General features: G+C 41.6%; 1 protein-coding gene across 1 annotated transcript; it reads right to left on the reverse strand.

Annotated features, from left to right (window-relative positions):
* Positions 1-87: 87 nt before the first annotated feature.
* Positions 88-18,228, reverse strand: ssh2b (slingshot protein phosphatase 2b). The gene is made up of 15 exons (XM_068716059.1): positions 18,006-18,228; positions 14,001-14,044; positions 7,645-7,757; positions 7,451-7,515; positions 7,241-7,362; positions 7,085-7,150; positions 6,907-6,972; positions 6,540-6,734; positions 6,339-6,432; positions 6,004-6,132; positions 5,605-5,651; positions 5,262-5,408; positions 4,904-5,104; positions 3,415-4,474; positions 88-3,051 (listed from the first exon to the last, which is right to left on the reverse strand). Exons 1-15 carry the CDS (start codon positions 18,066-18,068, stop codon positions 1,753-1,755), a joined length of 3,711 nt encoding a protein of 1,236 aa, XP_068572160.1. The 5' UTR covers positions 18,069-18,228; the 3' UTR covers positions 88-1,752.
* Between the last annotated feature and the right edge of the window lie 2,102 nt (positions 18,229-20,330).

Consider the following 20,330-nt stretch of genomic DNA (forward strand, 5'->3'; position numbering starts at 1 on the left):
CTAAACGCCAAATACTTAGCAAGATTGTTAAAAACGTATCTTGCCATGACCTTACATTACTGTACACAGTCTCACAGCAAAACAGACTCAATCATTCCCATTATTTAATGGTCACAGTTATAGCACATTATATAAAAGAATATTTACACTGATAGTTTAAAATAAAACACAAGAAAATCTGGTTTTTGACAATACACACGCATACCCAACAGCTGCTACAACCTAAGCATGCTCCCCAAAAGTAGCAACCATACATTTAAAAAAGCCACATTAAAAAGAAAAAGGGAGTAAAGTGCATGTATGACAGGCCTCCCTGTACAGACATTTCTGATAGACTGTCGAGAAGCTTCACTTGCCAGTCACAGGCACACTCCTAAAATTTGTACAAAATAGATAACGATTATCAAAAATAAAAAATAAATGAAAAGTTCACACCCACATAGGAATGTTGTGCTACACAGTCACACACTGACAAACCAGATATAAAAAAAACATGTACAGTTCCTAAAATGTTAACACTCACAATATAGACCTTTACATCCCAAAATAAACAAGGCAGAAAACTCACAAATATACACTGTGCCTTCAACTCCCAATCCCCTAACCTACCCTTCCTCCCACACAGTAATGCATACATAAAATGTCTCGTTTGAGTGGCATAGACCTGTGAGCGGACATGAGAGAGACAAGTTTATTTACTTCAGTTCATCAAGTTGTGAAGTTGAAAATGTTTCTGACTGAGACATTCCAGGAATCCTGACGTTTATGCAGGTCAGATTTGGTTCACACTTACTGAGGTATTGAGAAGTCAAAACAAACATTTTAAAAACCCAGCATGCCTCTTCTCTTTGCATTGTGCATTGTGTTTTCCTGTCACCAGTTCTGCATACATCTTCCTTTCGGGTAAAACACAAATCTGCTGCGTCTGTGGTTCGACTCGCTGTAGGTTTGGACGAGCTGCGGTTAGCATAACCCACGTTAAAGAAATCTGTCTCCAGACAGCAGAAGTAACTTTAATTTAAATTATTCACCAGTATAGTATTTCTGCCAAGTAATCAAAGTTTATCTTTACATTTTTGCAATTTGGAACCAAATCTGCAGGTTTGAGAAGTCTGAATGTTGAGTTGATGTTTGGTGGATTCATTTACCTGTAAGATTGTACCTGCTGTATGATTTTCTTGGCAGCAACCCAGCACAACTGGCAAATATTGAAGAAGCGACATGGACGCAAAAGAAGAGGAAAACAGAGGCTACATTTCATCTAACACCAGGTCAAACTATTCAATGAACAAACAACAAGTACATATCAAGTTCATGATGGAGAAACCAGCGATGCAGTGAAGAGAATATGTGCAGGCTCAGGCATTATATTTGTAACAAGTTATTCACTTTTGATGATTGTTTTTGCTGCTTTTTGAATGACTTCTTCTGAAAGTGTTCAAACTGCTCAGCGCTTCTTCCAATTTGATTCATATGTTTATTTTCAATTGACTGGACCCTTCATAGCCTTGTCACTGTTCCTGCAAAGAAAAGCATCTCATATCTTGGATTTCACAGAGAGGAAAACATGTACATCTTAACATATTCTTTAAGGCAAGAGGCATTGGTTTGTTTTGCTGAATGACTCCAACATTATGCACTTGATTTCCAATTCTCACAGGTGTGCATGATATCTCTCACACACACACACACACACACACACACACACACACACACACACACACACACACACACACACACACACACACACAGTTACATAGTGTGGTAAAGGGTACTAGCAGTTTTTTTCTTAAGCCGCCGTAGAGGGTGAGTCCTTCCATATTGCTGCCTTGTTACCATAAGTGTCAGCCCAGACACATGCAGAGAATCTTGGTCAGAGTTCGGGAGTTCTCCTGTTTGCGGACTGGATGGTGGAGAGGCTCCTGGTGAGGTTTCTCCAGCTTCCGAAAGCCTCTTCACACCCGTCCCGAGGACTTCCTGCTGCTGGCTGGCTGAGGAAGAAGAGTTGTGGACCCGTTGCTTCTTGGACTCGTCGCTAGCTGTGTGGATCAGAGGTTCTGCTGACGATGGAGCTACAGAGGAGCGGCTGAGCTCCCACTCACTCAGGTCCTTGGCGAGCAGCTCCAGACAGCCCAGTTTGGCCAGAGAGGCGGAGCGCTTCATCAGGGATGGAGGGGTCAGTCCAGCCTGGCGAATCCTCGCTTCCACCTCTCTGACCCTCTTCTGGAAACCGCTACCTCGATTCTGAGCGGTTCCAGCACTGAGGCCAAAAACCTGGCCCACACACCTTTCCCTACAGGCTCCGTCCATGCTCACCTGCTGCAGGAAGGCACCCAGCTCGCACAAAGTCTCCCATGTCTCCCTCATGATGATGTCACTATGAGGTCCCTCTGTGGAGCAGTCCCAGTCTGTGCCTGACTCCAACTCTGTCACGCCCTCCAAACACAGGAAGTTCACAGAGGCAAAGGGAGAATGGGCCGAGCGGTGGAAAGGAGAAGAGGTAGAGAGCAATCGAATATCAGCAGGCTTGAGTTTGTGTCCTTTTGTGCTTTTGTCATTATTTCCTGGTGCACCCACATCAGCTACATCACCACTCCCCCTTTTAACTGGTCCAAACGTATTACCATCCTCCTCCTGCTCAGTGCTAACTTCTGACACTTGCGGGCCAACTGATGTGTTCTGTGGATTCGACGTTGTTGCAGCATGGAAGCTGGTTGGGCGCCGCTGAGAGCAGGAGGAGCTGCCGGAGAGGGATGGAGGAGATAAGGAAGGTGAAGGAGTCTCATGCTCCTGTTTCATTCTTTGCTCCAGCTGTCGCGTGACGCGCCGCACGGACCCCCTCGTCCAATCGCTGCACAGACGAGCAGGAGCCGCCTCCTCCTCTTCTTTGTTTTTCACTTCCTCTTTAACATTCTCGGCTTGCTTTTGTGATAAAACATCTCCATCATCAATTTCCTGCCTCAATTTGCTCACTTCCTGGTCCTGGGGGCTCTGTGGCTCTGTGTGCATGGAAGGCTTCAGTCCTGTGACCTGCACAGGGACGGTCATTTCCTACAAAGACAAGAGAGATAATTTGGTTTAAAGGCCAAACAAAACTTGTAATAGATCCATATATTAAAAAAAACCCAAAAACATTCAAGTAAAATAGATTCTGATGTTACACCAATAGATGGCGCCTTGTACTAAAGGATCATTTTGGATAATCTATATCACAATGTGCATCTTACACAAGTATAGCCATGAAAAAAAATCAAGACATCCACACACTTAACTCCAAACACCTGAAATGAGACCTTTGATGGAACATAAAAAGAGCCTGAGGGACGCTCTGATGAAAATATATGTCACCCAAAGTTTCGAAAACAATGTAACTGCAGTAGTTTTGGAAAGTTTTGCTACACGCAGTAACCTTACCTTTCTTTTCTCCTCCTCCTCCTTCCCTTCACTAATGGAGACCTCCTGAGGCAGTGGTTGTTGTTCCTTGCCACAAGTTTTCAGCTGAGGCAACTGCTGCACTGCAGCACAGTGACTTTTACCATCTTGACTCATTCCCTTGAACTTTTCTCTGGCACTGAAAAAGTTAATGTGATCAGGGCTGTGGCCAAACAACACCTCGTTGTCGTGTGGAGTGGCACTGGGGTAGCTCATAAAATCACTAGTGGAGGGAGAATGTGCTGGTAAACCGTCCACAGACGAACCACACGTGTGTTGGTCACAGTCTGTTTTTTTGACAGGCACTGGTGCAGACAAACACTGGGGTCCAGCCTGTTGTGTGCTCGGTGTTTGTGTTGTCAAGGGCTCAGCCGACGACACTAGCGTCGGTTTCATCACAGGTAGAGAGCAGGACAACACCTGCGGTTTGATAACCTCATCCATGCAGACTGGAGTTGGGGATGGAGCAGGGGAAAGGGGGAGGTGGTGACAGGATGGAGGCAGGTGAGGCTGGTCCACGAAAACACTTTGTGCAACAGTCGCCACGTCTGTCTTCTGAGGTTCAGGCACCACAGTGACGGCCCTCGGCTGGGGAGGTGATGAGGGCTGCTCCTCAGAGTCACATAAGCCGTTGGAGAGTGGAGGAGATAACAGAGACACAGAGCCAGCTGTGGACTCGGGACAAGGGGAGTCCAACTGGCCGAGTTGGACTTTAGCAGAATGAGGAGGGGCTTTGAGGTTTCGAGCTTTAGTATCGCCTGATAGAGCTGCCACGCCCTCAAAGGACGACGAGCTGAACTGATTGGAGTGGATGCCGGTATCAGGCTGGCTGGTGGAGTGCGTTGCTTTGCCAGTGATGGCCGAAGTTCCCAGTGAATCCAGCAGTTCTTTCACGGAAGGACCAGGCGCGCTGCCGGCCTGGTTATGGGGGTCGGAGCGACCCAGGCTGTGCGGTTGGGCGTGAGATTTAGACAGTGGCTCGTGGTGCTCAGACAGGTCGCTGTCGGAGTGAGAACGCCACAGTTTGTTGTGCCTCTGCTTGCTGTAGGAGGGTAGGAAGAAACATGAAAATAAATAAATAAAGAAATCACATTCATTTCACATAACTACTATCCTCTTCATGCAAACATATAAACGTGTACATACATGCTTTTAATGTCATTTTATAAGGTTATAGTGCTAAATGTGTCTCAAATAAATATTATGCTGATATGAAATGCACTTTTAAAAAAAAGGTGCGCTAATCAATATTTTTTCTTAACAATGGATCAAATGACTGTGTTCAATGTGAAATGGGTCACTTATTGCTTTGGTTTTCCAGCCTGTAAACGCTCATCCTAGTGGATGGTTATATTTCAGTAGCCTGAGCAAATCGTCCTGTACATGTATCAGCTACACCCTCAAATTCACATGAAGTGTGTGTGTGTGTGTGTGTGTGTGTGTGTGTGTGTGTGTGTGTGTGTGTATATACCTGGCCAGCAGTATGCCCTGATACTCCTCCAGCTGTCTCATGAAAGAGGGGTTAGGTTTGGTCACAGCTCGGCGCTCCTTGACGTAATCAAAGGCCTTTTTCAGATCCCAGCCGTGCTCCTTCATGGCGTATGCGATCACTGTGGCTGCAGAGCGACTTATGCCCATTTTACAGTGCACCAGGCACTTGCCTCCGGCTTTCCTGGAGTAGATTTGAAGAATCAATCAAACACGTCAGTCTATCATTGTCAACAGTTCGGTAAGGCAGTTTTTTTTTTTTTTTATGTGAAAAGACACTGCTCTCAGAAGATGAGCAGATCTGAAAAGAAAAAGAGAACATGCAGTCTTCAGAAACTCACTTGGCTCTAGATATAAACTTGTAGGTGTCATTCCAATAAGCAAGCAGGTCGGTGGCCTCCTCATCGTAAACACGGATGTTGTGGTACTCAAACACACCGGGGAAGAAATTATCTATCTCCCTTGTTACATTCAGGATGTATTGGACCCTGAGTGACGATGAGAGGAAAGATCAGAAGAAGGTGAGAGAGATGATTGTATGCAGCCTGTTCAGAAAACAGAGATTTAATTGAATTCTAACAAAATGATTGCTAGGGTCTTATCATATAATACTTTGTCTTTATTGACGTCAGTACAGCTTATGTTGTTGTTTTTGGCTGCGCTGCACCGTGCCCCCCCTCTTACCCGCTCTTCTGCAACTCCTCCAAATTGGATGCATTCCACTCCGATCCCTTTAGGAAACAAAAGCAATATTCAGACTAGTTCACAGCCTCCCAGTGATTTTTCATAATACTTAAGTCCTGTTGCCAAGCATGCCAGACATCCAATGTGCACTCCAAACCAAACAGGAACCTCAAGTTCCTCAAAATTTGAATTACAAAAGACAATCTCATATTTTGCCTGATTCCCCACACACGGATTAATCCTGTTCATGCATTTTAATTTTAAAAGAACATAGACTTTCAATTCTTAAGTGTTCTTATCAAATTGATTTGTGATCCAGCTTTTCTGGGAGTTTTTCATCCTGTGGACTGTCTGTTACCAGATGCGATGGTACTCTCGAGGTGTTTTGAGGTGACCTACCAAGAAGACGTGATCAAAGATCTCCGTAGGACTGTCCATCTGGCCCAGAATGATAATCATCTCATTATCAATGAACTCCTTGAACTCTCGCAAGTTGCATGTCATGTGCATTTCCAGCTCTGTTCGAATCTACGGAACACAGACAAACACCGATAAAATCTCAAAACAGAAAATCTAAACCTACAACAAAGATATTATATTTTATTTCAAGTTAAATACTGGTGACTAAAATGAAACTCAAAAATGAGTGACCCAATTTGTTGCAATAACTCTTTCAGTGATGGGTGCATCTGTTTGAAGCATCTTCAAATCCAACACCTTGAGCACTGACTCACCTCTTTGCAGGTGACATTCTCAAGATCTTTCTGCATCATAATCTCCCTCAAACTGGCTTTGATCCGACGCTCTGTCAGCTCTCTCTCTGTAGGTCTGCACAAACAATAAATAATTATTGTCCGATTGTCTAGAAAAATAATTTTAAGTCAAGGGAGAAAATAAAAAGTGAAAAACACATTCCACATGATTTTGATACTTACGCATCAGAGAAGAGCACGGGCGAATCGGCGCGGTGGGACTGCACGTCCTGCATGGCGTTCCACTCGTTGATGCGCGCCTGGTCGGAGCAGACCCTGCTTTGATAGTAGCTGACCCAGGTGAGGAACAAGCTGCCTGGGAAGTAGTTGTGACAACGAGCCACGTCGCATGCTTTATGGAGTGACTGGAGGGCCGACCTGCGAGTAAGAAATTGAGAGTGAAAAATGACATTTTGAGACAGGCGATGAAGGGGAGAGTCAAGTAAATCCAGGGACACGCTTTAGATACTAAGATGAATGCTTGCAAACAATATGGCAGATATGGATATCCGTTTCTACAGAGTAGTGTCATTAATGCAGTGTGACTCACCACATGGCCTGCACAGAAACCGGCTTGAATACATGCACTTTGTTATCAGTTGACACACTGAAACCCCTGGGAGCAAGAAGAGAGGGGAACAAAGAAAAAGGCACAGTTAGCCATCTTAGCATCCTGGTGTTTAGTGAGTGTTCGCTCTGTGATTAAAACATGCTGGATATTTTCTTACCCATCTCCGTCCAGATGTATCAACGTGTCGCTCCATAAGGGCAAAACCATCCCGACAGAACATGAGCTGGGAGGAGAAAAAAACCTCCATGTTACAACTTTATGCAGAGTATCAAACAAGCAGGTATGCATATATTTATGTATGTTTCTGTCTCACCTATCTACAGGACTGAAATCCATTCCCAGCACGACGCTCTCCTCTGTGTCTTGGCGACCGTTAGTTGAGACCACCACCATGTAGCGAGTGATCGGAGTGTGTACGCTCTCCAAACGAACCGCCTGCAGCAGAAAAAAACACAGTTGATGTTTTTGCAGCCGATTGGCAACCTTAACTGAATGTTGTGTCTGCGCTGTAGTGTGTACCCACCAGTTTGATGTTGTCCTCTGGTCTGAGGAGAGTGAACATGGTTTGTAGATGCTGCTGGATGTCTCCTGGTAAGATATGAGTAATAAAACACATCTTTGATCAGTCTAAATCTGCAGCTATGCGTTTCTTTTGAACCACAGCACTATCAACAGTCGAACAGTCAATTGTTCTTGAGTAAGACTTTTTTAGCTCACCTGCATGTTTGCTTCGCAGCTGTGAGAAGCGAGAGACAGACGAGGGAGAGGAACCATTTCCTCGAGGTAAGAAGAGAGCAGCTCCTTTAACTGTCAGGAAACTTTCACTGATGCTGGACAGATAGAGAGAAAAAAGAAATCAGTGATAGCCACCCATAAATAGTAATAAGACTCATCCTGGAAAGTGACTTTTTATTATTTTTACAGTTAAGTTTACCCAACAATCAAACACTATTGACTCCAGCTTAAGAAGAGATGAGTTTTTGTGCAAATGTATAGTTTGTAGAACTGATAACGATAAATCATTTTTCACATAAAAACGTAAAATATTCCCCAGCCACATCTTCTCAAATGTGAGGATTTTCTGCCTTTCTCCATCGGACATCATAGTAAACTCAATGTCTTTTGGTTTGGGCCCATTGCTCAGACAATCCTGCATATATAAAGACACAGATGGGAATTTGTCACCATTTACATTAACTTATAGATTAAACTAATTGTATGGTGTTATTGGGATGATGTCTCTTTATTCCCCAACTTAATGAAGAGGAAGCTTTTGTTCTTCATCATGAAAGCATCTGCTGAATATTGAGTGAGGTGATTTTTTTTGTCCAAAGGTTAAATGCGTTTCAATAATAGTGATTTAATCTTTTGTTTTCTTAGAAAACATACATTACACCCCCGACACACAATACATACAAGACAATAATGGGAGAAATAAAGTGCCTTTATGAGTTCAAGACACTTCACTGTGCAGTTTACTACAAACTGCAGCTGGTTCCAGTTATGTACTGGACATGTTCATAAAATGTCACAGTGAAAAAACAAACAAACTGGTCACCCATTTAACTATCAAGTTAATTTTTCACATGAATCGGCAGACATACCTGCAGTTGTTATCTTTGTGCTCCAAAGGCAATTACAAACTGGCTGTGTCCGAGCCTTTAGTACTTTATGGCACATAACTAAACAAATAGCATGAAATCTGCATTTCTGGCTAAGTTACTGGGGGCTACTGCTCTCAAAGAATTATTGAAACAGACTAAAACTAACGGATGCATTCCTTAGATTTTGACGTTGCTCTGGCGTGTGTTGTTTTTTTTATTTATTTATTTTTTTTTTAAATCACAGCCAAAATCATAGCAAGCAACGATACAACTAAAGTTCGACTAAGTGTTTTCTCGCCTTGGCATTAAGCTGACATTATTGTGTTATGAAACAATGGAGTGAATGCACCACTAACACCAGTAATACTGTCCATACTTGTCACTACATACTGAAAGCAAACGATAAATATAGGCCAAGGCTAAGGAAGGACTATAAGAAACAGGAAGTCCTATTATGTCATATTCTGCTGTGACGACAAAGGGGGAGAAGGACAGCAGTAATTACGAAAGTGATAATTAGGCAATCCGGGACTTCAGAACAGCAGCTTTAAAAGTATCGGCTGGCATATCGATCACATCCTCTGATGCATGAACAATCTGTAGCAGGTACACAGTGTGCCTTTCCTGCTGTGGTCCCTCAAGATGCATTTTACAACAACAACAAAAAAATTGCGGGTGGAGAAGCATGCATGTGATGAGAGTACGGCATCTGGCAGACATTCACATGGAGCAAAAGGAAGGAAACCTCTTCCTGCAGCCACCGACTCTGCTGCTGATGTGCCGTCACATCCTTCCCTTTAAGTCATCATGGGGGGAAAACCACATGCCTTTGTCATCCCAGATCACTGTAAGCAAATATTGTAAAGCGCGGTAATTGAGAATATGAACCGTGATCATAGAGACTGTGCCAAGACCTGTTTAAGAAAGCTTCAAGTCAGAAGAATAATGTCAAACCACTCACTGATATAATACAAACTAAATCAGACTCCAGCTGGCTTCATTAGGCATCTCACTAATGATAATCCAAATAGCCTCAATACTGCAATTCATAGTTAAGTATTTGTACACAGAGAGCCTGCAGCTCTGGGTACAGTTTAAACTTACAGCTGATAAATTTCCCCCTGAGAGATCACGGAGTTCTCGGTGAAATAAGGTCTCATCTTAACCCCGCAGCACGCGCAGAAGCATCCGGCTGATGAGCTCCGTGGCGCGGTCACAACAACGGGAGGCATCGCTGCTCTGGTGGCGCGCTGTAGTGATTGATAGTCGCTGTTTTGGTGTGGAGGACATCACTCCGCACTTAATAGTGAAAACGCAAAAGCTCTGGTGAATTCCCACTTTGATATTTTGCTTTTAGTGGACGTTCAGGATTTAGGGAAATATCCAATAAACACGATAAAGCGCGGCATTATAATATTCAGAAGCGGCAAAAATATTGACATGATTAGCACATGTTGTAGCAAGGCAGGTGTCTCTACATCTGCTCAGTGTGATGCTGTGTTATGTCTGCAGCAGGCTGCAGTAAAAAAAAAAAAAAAACTCCAGCGGGAGGGGAAGACACACTCATGGTCCAATGGGTGAAAACAGCTGTCTGTCGAAGTCTGTATCGGGGATTATTAGTGTCACAGTGAAAACAGGGGAAAGCATGACAGTCATTGACAAAAACATGACTAACAGAAACAGCTCTTGGGCAAGAAAAAACTAAATTGAATCTTTTGAAAGTAAAACAAATAAAAAAGAATCGTTTTACTGGCAATCATTGAATTTGTTCATGTGACAAAATGTATTAAGACATGACAATAGACTCAAGATTCTACTACAATTCGTGAAGGTTTCCTTGCACCTTGAGTCCCATCTCTTCCTAATATAGCCTAGTTTGGAGAACATATTATCACATACCATGCAGCAGGAAGTGGTTGCTCAAAAGGATGCCCTTCAGATCATACTCACTGCACGTGTAAATCAGATATTTAAGTCACGAGAGATTCATATTAATATTATTGTGTACTTTTATATTTTGATGCTTTGGCAACATTTCTTTTTCTGAAACGTTCATGCCAATAAAGCCACATTGAGTTGAATTGACCCTGTCCAGGATTGAACAGGGGACTTGGTGGTCATATATGAATGCCCCTTAAAAAGCATCATTATACATTTACTGATGGTTTTTGTCACTCTTTTTGCATCACCCAGCTTCACATTCAAGATGCAAGCAAATAAAAATGAACAGCAGAGACATCTCAGAGGCTACTTGTAGAGACCGTGAAGCAATTTGACAACAACTATGCTCGTTACTGTAAGTAAGTGTAATAAAACCTTCATGAGTAAAAAGCCAGTGATTTACATCATCGGATGGAGTTCAGTTTGGTGAACAACAACTACACAACATCACATGGTTTTTCCCTATCTAGACATTGTCTCTATCTGTCAGGAGAGGGTCTTCTTGGTATAGGCAAGTGTAATTTTTGTCAATAACTGACAATTTTGTATCTTCTCATGGCTACGGCAGCATCAGAAACCAAGTAACTTGGTAGGAAGTAGCATTAATTACTCCCCATAAACACAGGGGCATCCTCTGGAGAGTTTAGGCCATACACTGATCACACTTGTGGTGAAGTTGTGTAACCTACTCTTGGTCTGTAGCCTTTATGGAAATCTCTCACCAGAGTAGGAGACACCTGACACCTAAATGTGCTGTTGCTTCCAGTAACAGCACAACAACAACAACAACAGCAGCAGCAGCAGCGGTGGAAAAAGGATTGAGAAATCAAAGAAAGAGACATCAGGGGACCTGATTTACTCCATGATGTTACAGACCCTCAACTGTCTCAGTGGTTCAACATATCAAAGTATGTATTCTAAATGTAACAATAGCAACATTAAAGGAGACAAGAAATATGCAGCATAAGATCAAGAGTTCAGTGTAAGCGTAATCACGGCTAAAGATACACTAATTAAACTTAATCTCATGAGACACTCATCAATGACTGACATATGCTGCTTAATCTGACTGTTACCCAGTCAACACCGCCGCTTCCTGTTCAACTCTCTGTGCTCAGCCTTCCTTTTCTTATCAAGAGTTTCCTCCTCTGACTGACTTTCTTTTGCACGTTGACCCCCACTAATCCCTTCCATCTCCCTATCCTCTTACTTTTGTTTGTCTTATCAATTAAGGAAATATCTGTTACAACTGTTGTAAACGTCTAGCTAGGAACAGTCCTGGGTCATAGTCCTGTTCTCCAATCCCATCCATGGATTCTTAACAACCCACTTGCTTATGTTTGTGGCGTTGGACCCATATCTCAAATTCCAATTTACAGTTCTTTCATTTGACTGCTGAAATTAACACCGTCCAATGACAAGCAGTGAATGCTGGTGTGGTTGTTACGTACATGCAGACAAACACCGAACACCCCTCTGTTACTCTTGTGTCTCCATGTATACAAACAGACAGGCAGTCACCTTAGTGATTACATCACATATACAATACACAACGGCTTTTCAGAACTTTGCTTTATCTGTGCACTTAAAGCACACAAACACCTTCAATACACACACGATTGATTAGCACCTATCCTATGAGCAGTTGAGTCTTGTATGAATTATGCACAGACAGGAAGTCAGTCTGATTATTTACAGTCTAATCAATCTGCCAGAAAACATATATTAGAATACATCAAAATGAGTGGAAATAATGTATTGGGGACTTTTAGAGGCACACAAACTAAACTGTAAGGCACATGGGAATTATTAATGATTGCACTATTATTGCATCTGAAACAATGTGGATTACAAAAGACAAGAAATAATAATAAATTCTTCTTTCTCTCCCTGTAGTTCCACCACTGACGTTGCTGCTTTAGCTGATGTCACTGACTTTAATCAGCAGCACTGCAGCCTTGCTTATGCAGACAAACACACTGCATCACTAAAGCCTTATTACAGTCTGAATGAATGTTACTCCCCGTGTCAAAGATGAGCTCTGCAGCAGCTGCTGGCTTCTAAGGCACAACAAACACAGACGACGTCATCACATGGGAACATTAATTCAGTATTTCAGTGGGCAGGCTCACTTATATTGAATCATTTTGTTGGTCTCTTTGCCAAAACACCTCAGACCATGTGAATATACTACAGCTACAGCTTGGACTGAATTAAGACAGTAAAATGTATAATACTTTGTGTTCACAATTGCTCAACAAAAAATATGTGACTATTTTATTAGACACGATACAAGTGCTGGCCCTAGACAAACTGTTAAACAAATAAAATTAGCTTGATGATCTTGAGGAACAAAACTGAAATCCATTACTTTCTGTGCGTTGTTGATGGGAACTACAGCAAAGGTATGCATGCAGTTACCTAGTAGCTAATGTCTCGAAATAAAGTTTTACACTAGAGAAGGAGTGAGCCACTACCCAGAGCAATACAAATGACTTGCAGCACATTAATGTCAACAGGCTCAGCTCCTAACTTAATATTCATATAATGGTATTTGTTCATTTGAAACATTTAATGGCACGTCCATACAAGTAAAAAGGTCATGGCATTGCATATTCCATAAAAGACCCCTGCTCTTACAGTACTAAATGTATATGTCTGTATGAAAGGGCAGCAGCATCAATGGTCAAATAGTCTAAAGAAGAAATTTTAAAACAATATTAGTTGACAAAATACAGTAAATGAAAATGACATCTGCTCCCATACCTATGTGTGTGCAAACACACACAACCACACAGCCTCACTGTGTGAATATAGATTTCACTCCCAGCTGCACAAATACAGAAAGCCCTCTCAGTATGATGGCAGAGAGCTCCAATGACCAGACAGACACAGAGGCGCTCTGACTTTGGGAGGGGCTACCGATCTGCCCCTGGATCCCTTGACCCACATATACAGACCTGACTCAATGGAGCCCACTGCCCTCTATTGGACAGCTAGCGAACCACAGTTAATTATCTTAAACGTTAGAGGATTTCAAGATTTCATCTGTTATTAAAGGGCCAAACAAAACATAGCTGGAAGAGTGTCACTGAAACTTAAGTTCACGGGTATCATGTGTGTCTAGAACAAATAAACACAGTAGGCAGTTGAAGGAAATTGCTGATTGCTGGTGGACTAAAAAAACAGTTGTAAATGTGTTTGAGTGAAACAGGATAAACCAGATTCCGACTTCATTACAATGCCAGAGGCAACGAGAGACAGAAGCTGATTGTAAGACCACAATAGCACAGCAGCTCACTGTATCAGTACGGGAAGGAAGTTCTGCAGGGTCAGACACATTTAGTGATTCATCATCAAGTGCTTCTTCACGTAAAGTCTATTTCCTTCGCCTTTTGTCCAGATCAGAGGTCAGGGGCAGCAACATAACAGGTCCTCTGTTCAGACACTTCAGTGGATGCTCATTGTATTATTAACCACTTGGCCTGGTTTTTTTTGCAATGAGGTGACATAAGGGACATAGCTTACCTCCTCGGCTGAGAGCGGCGGTCATCCTCCCCACTACCGGACTCCTAGAGAGAGAAAATGAGAAAATGACATTCAATAATGTATAAGTATAGTACAATATTTGACTTTCAACAACTGAGCTTGGTGATAGAGAACATTAAAATCAACATATAATTTGGATGTTCACTCATTATAATAATTGCATAATTATAAAATCTCAACCGTCTGTTCTATTTTATTGAGAAACTTTCATTTTGAATTTGTTTTTGTAATTAATAAATATCACTTCATTGTGTAGCACTCTATTTACATCACAATGTGTTTTTGTTAAAAGATAACACACAATGTGCAAACATTCCTCTTAGAACTTATTTTGCAATAGCAGTAAATAGCTGATACTGCGTGCAGTAATGGTAAAGTAAATATTGAGAATAATAACATAAGCATAATTTTGGTCTTACCAAATTCAATACATTTTCTAATGCTCTGTAAAGGCCTCACTTTTAGAAAAGTGCTGTATCAGTGAATCTATCACTATTGTGGCAAAGCCCAACTTCAAATTAGAGAGATTATAATCAAAAACTGTAAATGTTTTAGCAACATTAAATAAGCTTTGACTTTAACAAAAACAGTAGTAAAACAAAAAGTAAATAATACAATCTTACTGTTCTATGTTAGGTTAAAAATCTTGTGTATTTACATACTAGCAAGCACAAATACAGACAAATACAGAAATAGCATCCAACACAATATTCAGTATACGGTCTGAGTAAAGAGCAACAGTGCAGAGAGACGGGAGGGAAAGAAGAGTTCAGCTTCAACTCAATTTGTTCACTCTCCAGGAAAATGACCTCAGCCTGTTTTTAAGGTGTGGCCGGTCAGAGAATAACATATTCACATACAAAAACAAGCGGGGAAGAGAGAATAAGAGACAAATCCAAATCACATTGTGAAATATGTAACTTTGCTAAATGAGAGGGCCACAGATTAGTGGCGGATTAACACCTGCACTTCTCTTGCAGGGCCTGGGTCTTATCTTGTTTACAACATTACAAAAAGCTTAGCAGCTTAATAAAAGAAAGAAGTGGATTACAGGTTGATGAGCACAGACAAAACTTGCACTTGCAGGGCTGCTGGTCAATTTAATTTCCAATATGAGTGTAACATGGTATAGAATTGTTACGTTTTTGCATTGTCATTGTTGAAGCAAAGTAGGAAAAGGTCTACCAGAATCTACTGCCGGATCTTGTGACTCTGTTCCAGAAACACTCTCAGCCACATTATTCAAAGCAGGTTTCCATTGAGTGCTCTCTGACTCAATAGCACAAGAGATACTTAAAACAGATCTTATAGATTGTTGAACACCTCATGTAAAGTATGTGACTCTGGAGACAATGTGTCCAAAAGATTTCCACATTCAAAATCTTGATTGTACATCAATGAGTAAGGGTTATCTCTAGGGGATCATTTCTACATCATAGTGGAGTTTTTATTTTAGTTCACTAAAGGGGTTTTAGCAGTTGTGTCCTACATCAACCAAACTTTGTTTAGCTGGGAAAACACACTGAGATTTTACATATATGAAAATGTGCGAGGATTTTCCCAAAGCTTATGGAAATGTGTAGCCTGAATGTGAAAGCTGGGCCGGGATCTTCACAACAGGAGACAAGTCTGTGCTGCACTGGGAGTCACAAGTTACAGCATCTAGAGTCACCGGGTTAAAACTAGTAAAGGCTCCCCTCCCTCAAGGCAAAATGTGTAGTACACTGTGTGTGTTCTCTACAAACACCCTTATTATGAAGCAGAAACACACCAGTGAGGCTGAACAGGTTTAACATATGGTTCAAGGAAAAACAGCTAGTTTGCATCTCAGAGAGACATAAAACACACACACACACACACACACACACACACACACACACACACACACACACACACACACACACACACACACACACACACACACACACACACACACACACACACACACACACACACACCGGAAACCAGACATGTCTGTGCAATGCGTTATCACTGTATGTGTGTGCGGGTTGCAACTTGAAAGCATATTTCCACAAGAAAATGCCTCACATCCTTCACCACCCCAGTCAGCCTCACCTTGCTAAATTACACATATGCATCTTCTTCTTCCTCTACTTTTACAGCTCGTTGTGATGAGACACTTCCTGGCTCACATCTCTAACACACATGATCAGTCAAAAGGAGAAACTATAGTGAACACTGAGTTACTTAGATTCTGTACTGCTATATACTTCTCTCTACTAGATTCTGTACTTCTTTAAACTTATTTCTACTGATGTTGACAATCTAAGAATTCTTGTTTCATCCACTCTTGTATATATTTTGAGTCGCTCTGGATGATCGAACAAATAACCTAAAATGTGTGTACAAAGCAAGACAGTTATTATGCTTACTCACAGAACCTGTTTTGATCAGAATACAAAAGGTGTGAAGGACGGGGTCCCTTTCAAGGCCATAACTCAGAGCTTTACTGTGACCGACATTCTAGGTTAAAAAAAAAAATTATTTGACTGCAGTTTGTGTGACAGTGGGGGTGTAGAAAGTACATTTTCACACAGTTATTTTAATCTTCTGAGTCCAACTAGCAAGGAAACAGACAAAACGGTTCTGATTTCACTGTAGAGTTGGGCAATAATATGCTAATACACACTGTTAAGCAAGATAAAGTTATCAGCAATTAAAGATGTATCTATTACATTTTCACTTAGTCCATGGAAGCTATCTCTTGGGTGTTTTGGAAACTTGCAAATCAATGAGCAAGACTGCTTAACGACAACATTAGACTTTTATTTAATTCAAAAACAGACACTGCAATCTGGTCATCTCATTACAAATACACCTATATCAATGTCACAATATAAAATTATACATATAGAATAGACCTTAATACTGGATTTTATCCTTATCGGCCACTCTTCTGGTCTATGTCTTACTGGTAATATACCCATATAGAAGTCACGAACAGTAATTAACCAGCTATGGGAAGCAAAGCAGATCATTTATCACATAATGTCACAATGAGTGATTTACATTGAAGAAAATAAGGACTGGCGAAGACACATTGTCAACAACACACGCAGCAGTACTGACACAGGAAGTATGTAAAGTACAGACAAGAGAACACCGCTTGAATGGGAAACAGAGAGTGTATTACTTCCTGATTGTCTGGTGGGATTCCTTCTGTAGAAACATGACGAGCAAAGAGAAAAGCAACCGAAAAAACACCTGCTCCTTTGCTGTGAAAGGGCGCGCGCGCGAGCACGCACGCACACACACACACACACACACACACACACACACACACACACAGAGGAAGAGAGAGGGGCAGAGAAAACGTGCCGATAAGGACTGATAGTCTGGGGAGAAGACAGACTGACAGAGACAGCGCACAACAACAGTGCAAGAGTAAATACCCGCATTTATGCAGGTCACAAGGCGCTTATTACGAGCGGAAGTGCATGACATATTTCTTGGTAGATAGTTAAACTAAAACTCCATTTATGCTACTTAGCTAGCAGTATAATTTGCTGTTAACTCCACCAGCCTATCCATGAACGTCAGTATTTTCTCTTTTATATTGGACAGTAACGTTAGTAGCTAACGTTAACGGCCACTCGGACCTTTGAACTGGCGGAAATGTGCACACAGGAACCATGTCAACAGTAGAGTACAATAGAAACACTAACAGAAGGCTGTGCTTTCTTAACGAGCTAACGTTGCTAAAGGCACTGTCTTGTCAAACTGCCGTAAAAAAACCCATTCCCGAGCAGGTTAATTTAGCAGTGAGTAACAATACTGATAATGATGAGCAGCTATATTTCACGCATGCGCAGGAGTACAAAGGCAAGGCACTTATGATAGTCGGCAGCCGACGAAAAGACAGCGGAAATGGAGCCTAAAAACCACCTTCGATAGCAAAAGACATCTGTATTTGGTAGTGGTGGCAGCGGTAGTGGAGGAGGGTTCAATAAAGGCGACTCTTACCGAAACGCAGGGACTGGAGCTGGTGCTGGGGGTCGGTGAGCGCTGCACGGTAACCAGCGCCATTCAGCGACCGGGAAGCGGACACCAGAGATGAAGCGACAGCGGCGAGACGAGCATAATGGATTTGAGACCCGGGTTGTTGGTCTACTCTCGTTTAGCTTGCTCCTTCTCTCTCTGACCGTAGACTATTAGACTACTCCCCGGCTCTTTCCTCAGTCGGCGCCACCTGCGCATGCGCAACTGTCCTTAGCTTGTCAGTCTCGATTAACCCTACGTGTGCTGGACGTAAACAAAGCAGCCAGAGTAGTGTCTCTCAGTCAAACAAAAAGCCTGCTGCAGCTACTGGTTGTTTAGTGGTGAATTATGTTAAAAGGTGAGTAATTATCGACCTCCATTGTCAGGCAATCAACCAACAACAATTACATTCAGATATGGTATATTTTAAAGGGGTACTCTAGAAATGTATGTTGTATTTCCATAAAGTTGGGGGATTTGAGAGGCACTAAATCTTTTAAAAGAATGGTAAAAATCGATGCAGCAGAGGCCGAAATATCCTGACTTTTACTCCCTTAAATCATTCTGCCCACCCACTTGTAATAGTTCCCCTCAGTGTTGCCAGATTTGGCTGGTTTCTGCCCAAGAGGGCTACTTCTGTTTAAGTTGGGCAGGGACAAATAGCGTTGGGCTGGCACATGAAATTTGTGATCTTTTTGTCAATATTTTTACCAACCAAGCTCATTTATTAGAACATTTTGTATCAGTTGTGTCCACTCACTTAAATTATTGACTCATTAGTTCGATGCAGATATTACGTTTTGTATGCTGATAATGTGTTTTCTACTGCGCATTTAATGGTTTTAAGGTTTTACATGACTTTCTTTCCCGGTAATGATTTCGGCGGTTTTTAATTGAATTGGGCGGCTTTTAAGTTGTGAATGGGCTGGATCTGGCAATCTGATCTGGCAACACTGGTTATACTTCTTCTAAACTGTCACGTCAACTTCTAGTAGTAGCTGGTCAGACGATTTCGATACCAAAACCAGGATCTGCTTCTTAACTTTATTTATTTATAAAACACAATTAACATAATATACCTTTTAAATATATGTTAATTTAAGTTTAGCAATTTTGTAAAAAAAAAAAAATTGTCAGATGCAAAAACAAAAAAAGCATGACACTTGGTTGAGTTCCCCTTTTAAAAAAACTTAATATGCTTTATTATTCTTAAAAGACAATGTATGTGCATACATTACACATATTTACCGAATGATATTATGCAAACTATCAATTGAATGCATACATACTACCTTAAGTGTGAATTAAATCTTAAGTCACTGGAACTTATGTCAAGTCAGCTCTTCCGTAAAGAACTTAAAATCGATTCAAATTTCAGTTTGAGTAACATAAATACATGTTATCCCTAAATCAACCTCTACAGTCAATGTGTCAATTCTAAGCATGAAATAAAAAAATACAGTATGTAGGTTTACTGTACAATATCCATAGAGTATATTCATGTATTGGTTTAAGAGTTAGTCTTAACCTGTGGTACTCTAACGTAAGGATGCATGTCCTATGATCTTTACCTATATGAGCTTCAGTGAAGTGGTTGCAGTACTGACCAAAGGAAAACATCAGGTGATATTTCATGACTCTTGAAGTATAGCCTGTCTGACTGAACCTACACTACTACACTGCTAGCTTCACTTCCTGAAGCACAGATCAGGGATAGCAGCAACTATAGCCTGCCACAAAACCACACACTCAAATGTGAAGTATGTGTCATCCGTACACACAGCAACACAGCCCGGATCTCAATGCATGCAGGTAAGCACAGATGTGGGAGGAGATTCAAAGGTCTGGAACCAGGCTAAAACAATACACAACAATCAAAATAATGAACTGTATTGGCTTGTTTTTCATCAGCAAGAATGTGCCTCTCAGTTATTGGTATAAAAAAGGTATTTGTTTAATTTTCACGCTAACTTTACCATGTATAGTTTCTTTCCATAAATCCATCCATCCTCCTGTCCTACCAATCCATTCATCTACATGCCCCGTAGTTCATTTTACTACCACTACATCTGTCCATCCACCCTTCCATCCATCAGGCAGCTTTGGTCATTCTGTTTGTACCAGAGGGATTAGCAGTGAGGCCAGAGATGAGATGGAGATTACGACAGAGATAATGGTGTTTGGATTTAGAGTCACTCAGAGGAGGCAGTGGGAATTCAAAGCTGCAGCTTCAATCACAGGTGAGCCACATGGTCTCTGATCCGATTTAAGACAAAGAACAGACCAGCTGACACCATCGAAAGTAACATA

Source organism: Cebidichthys violaceus, unplaced genomic scaffold (genome assembly GCF_023349555.1).
Source record: "Cebidichthys violaceus isolate CVI_PGR_0920_01 unplaced genomic scaffold, fCebVio1.0.p SCAF_20, whole genome shotgun sequence".
NCBI lineage: Eukaryota > Metazoa > Chordata > Actinopteri > Perciformes > Stichaeidae > Cebidichthys > Cebidichthys violaceus.

Excerpts from the sequence above, each read along its gene's own strand:
- ssh2b (XM_068716059.1), bottom strand. The coding sequence starts at position 18,068 with ATGGCGCTGGTTACCGTGCAGCGCTCACCGACCCCCAGCACCAGCTCC. Across the intron at positions 6,735-6,906 it reads GTTTCTGTGCAGGCCATGTG|GTCGGCCCTCCAGTCACTCC; the intron begins GTGAGTCACACT and ends TCTTACTCGCAG. Across the intron at positions 5,652-6,003 it reads TCTTTGATCACGTCTTCTTG|GGATCGGAGTGGAATGCATC; the intron begins GTAGGTCACCTC and ends TGTTTCCTAAAG.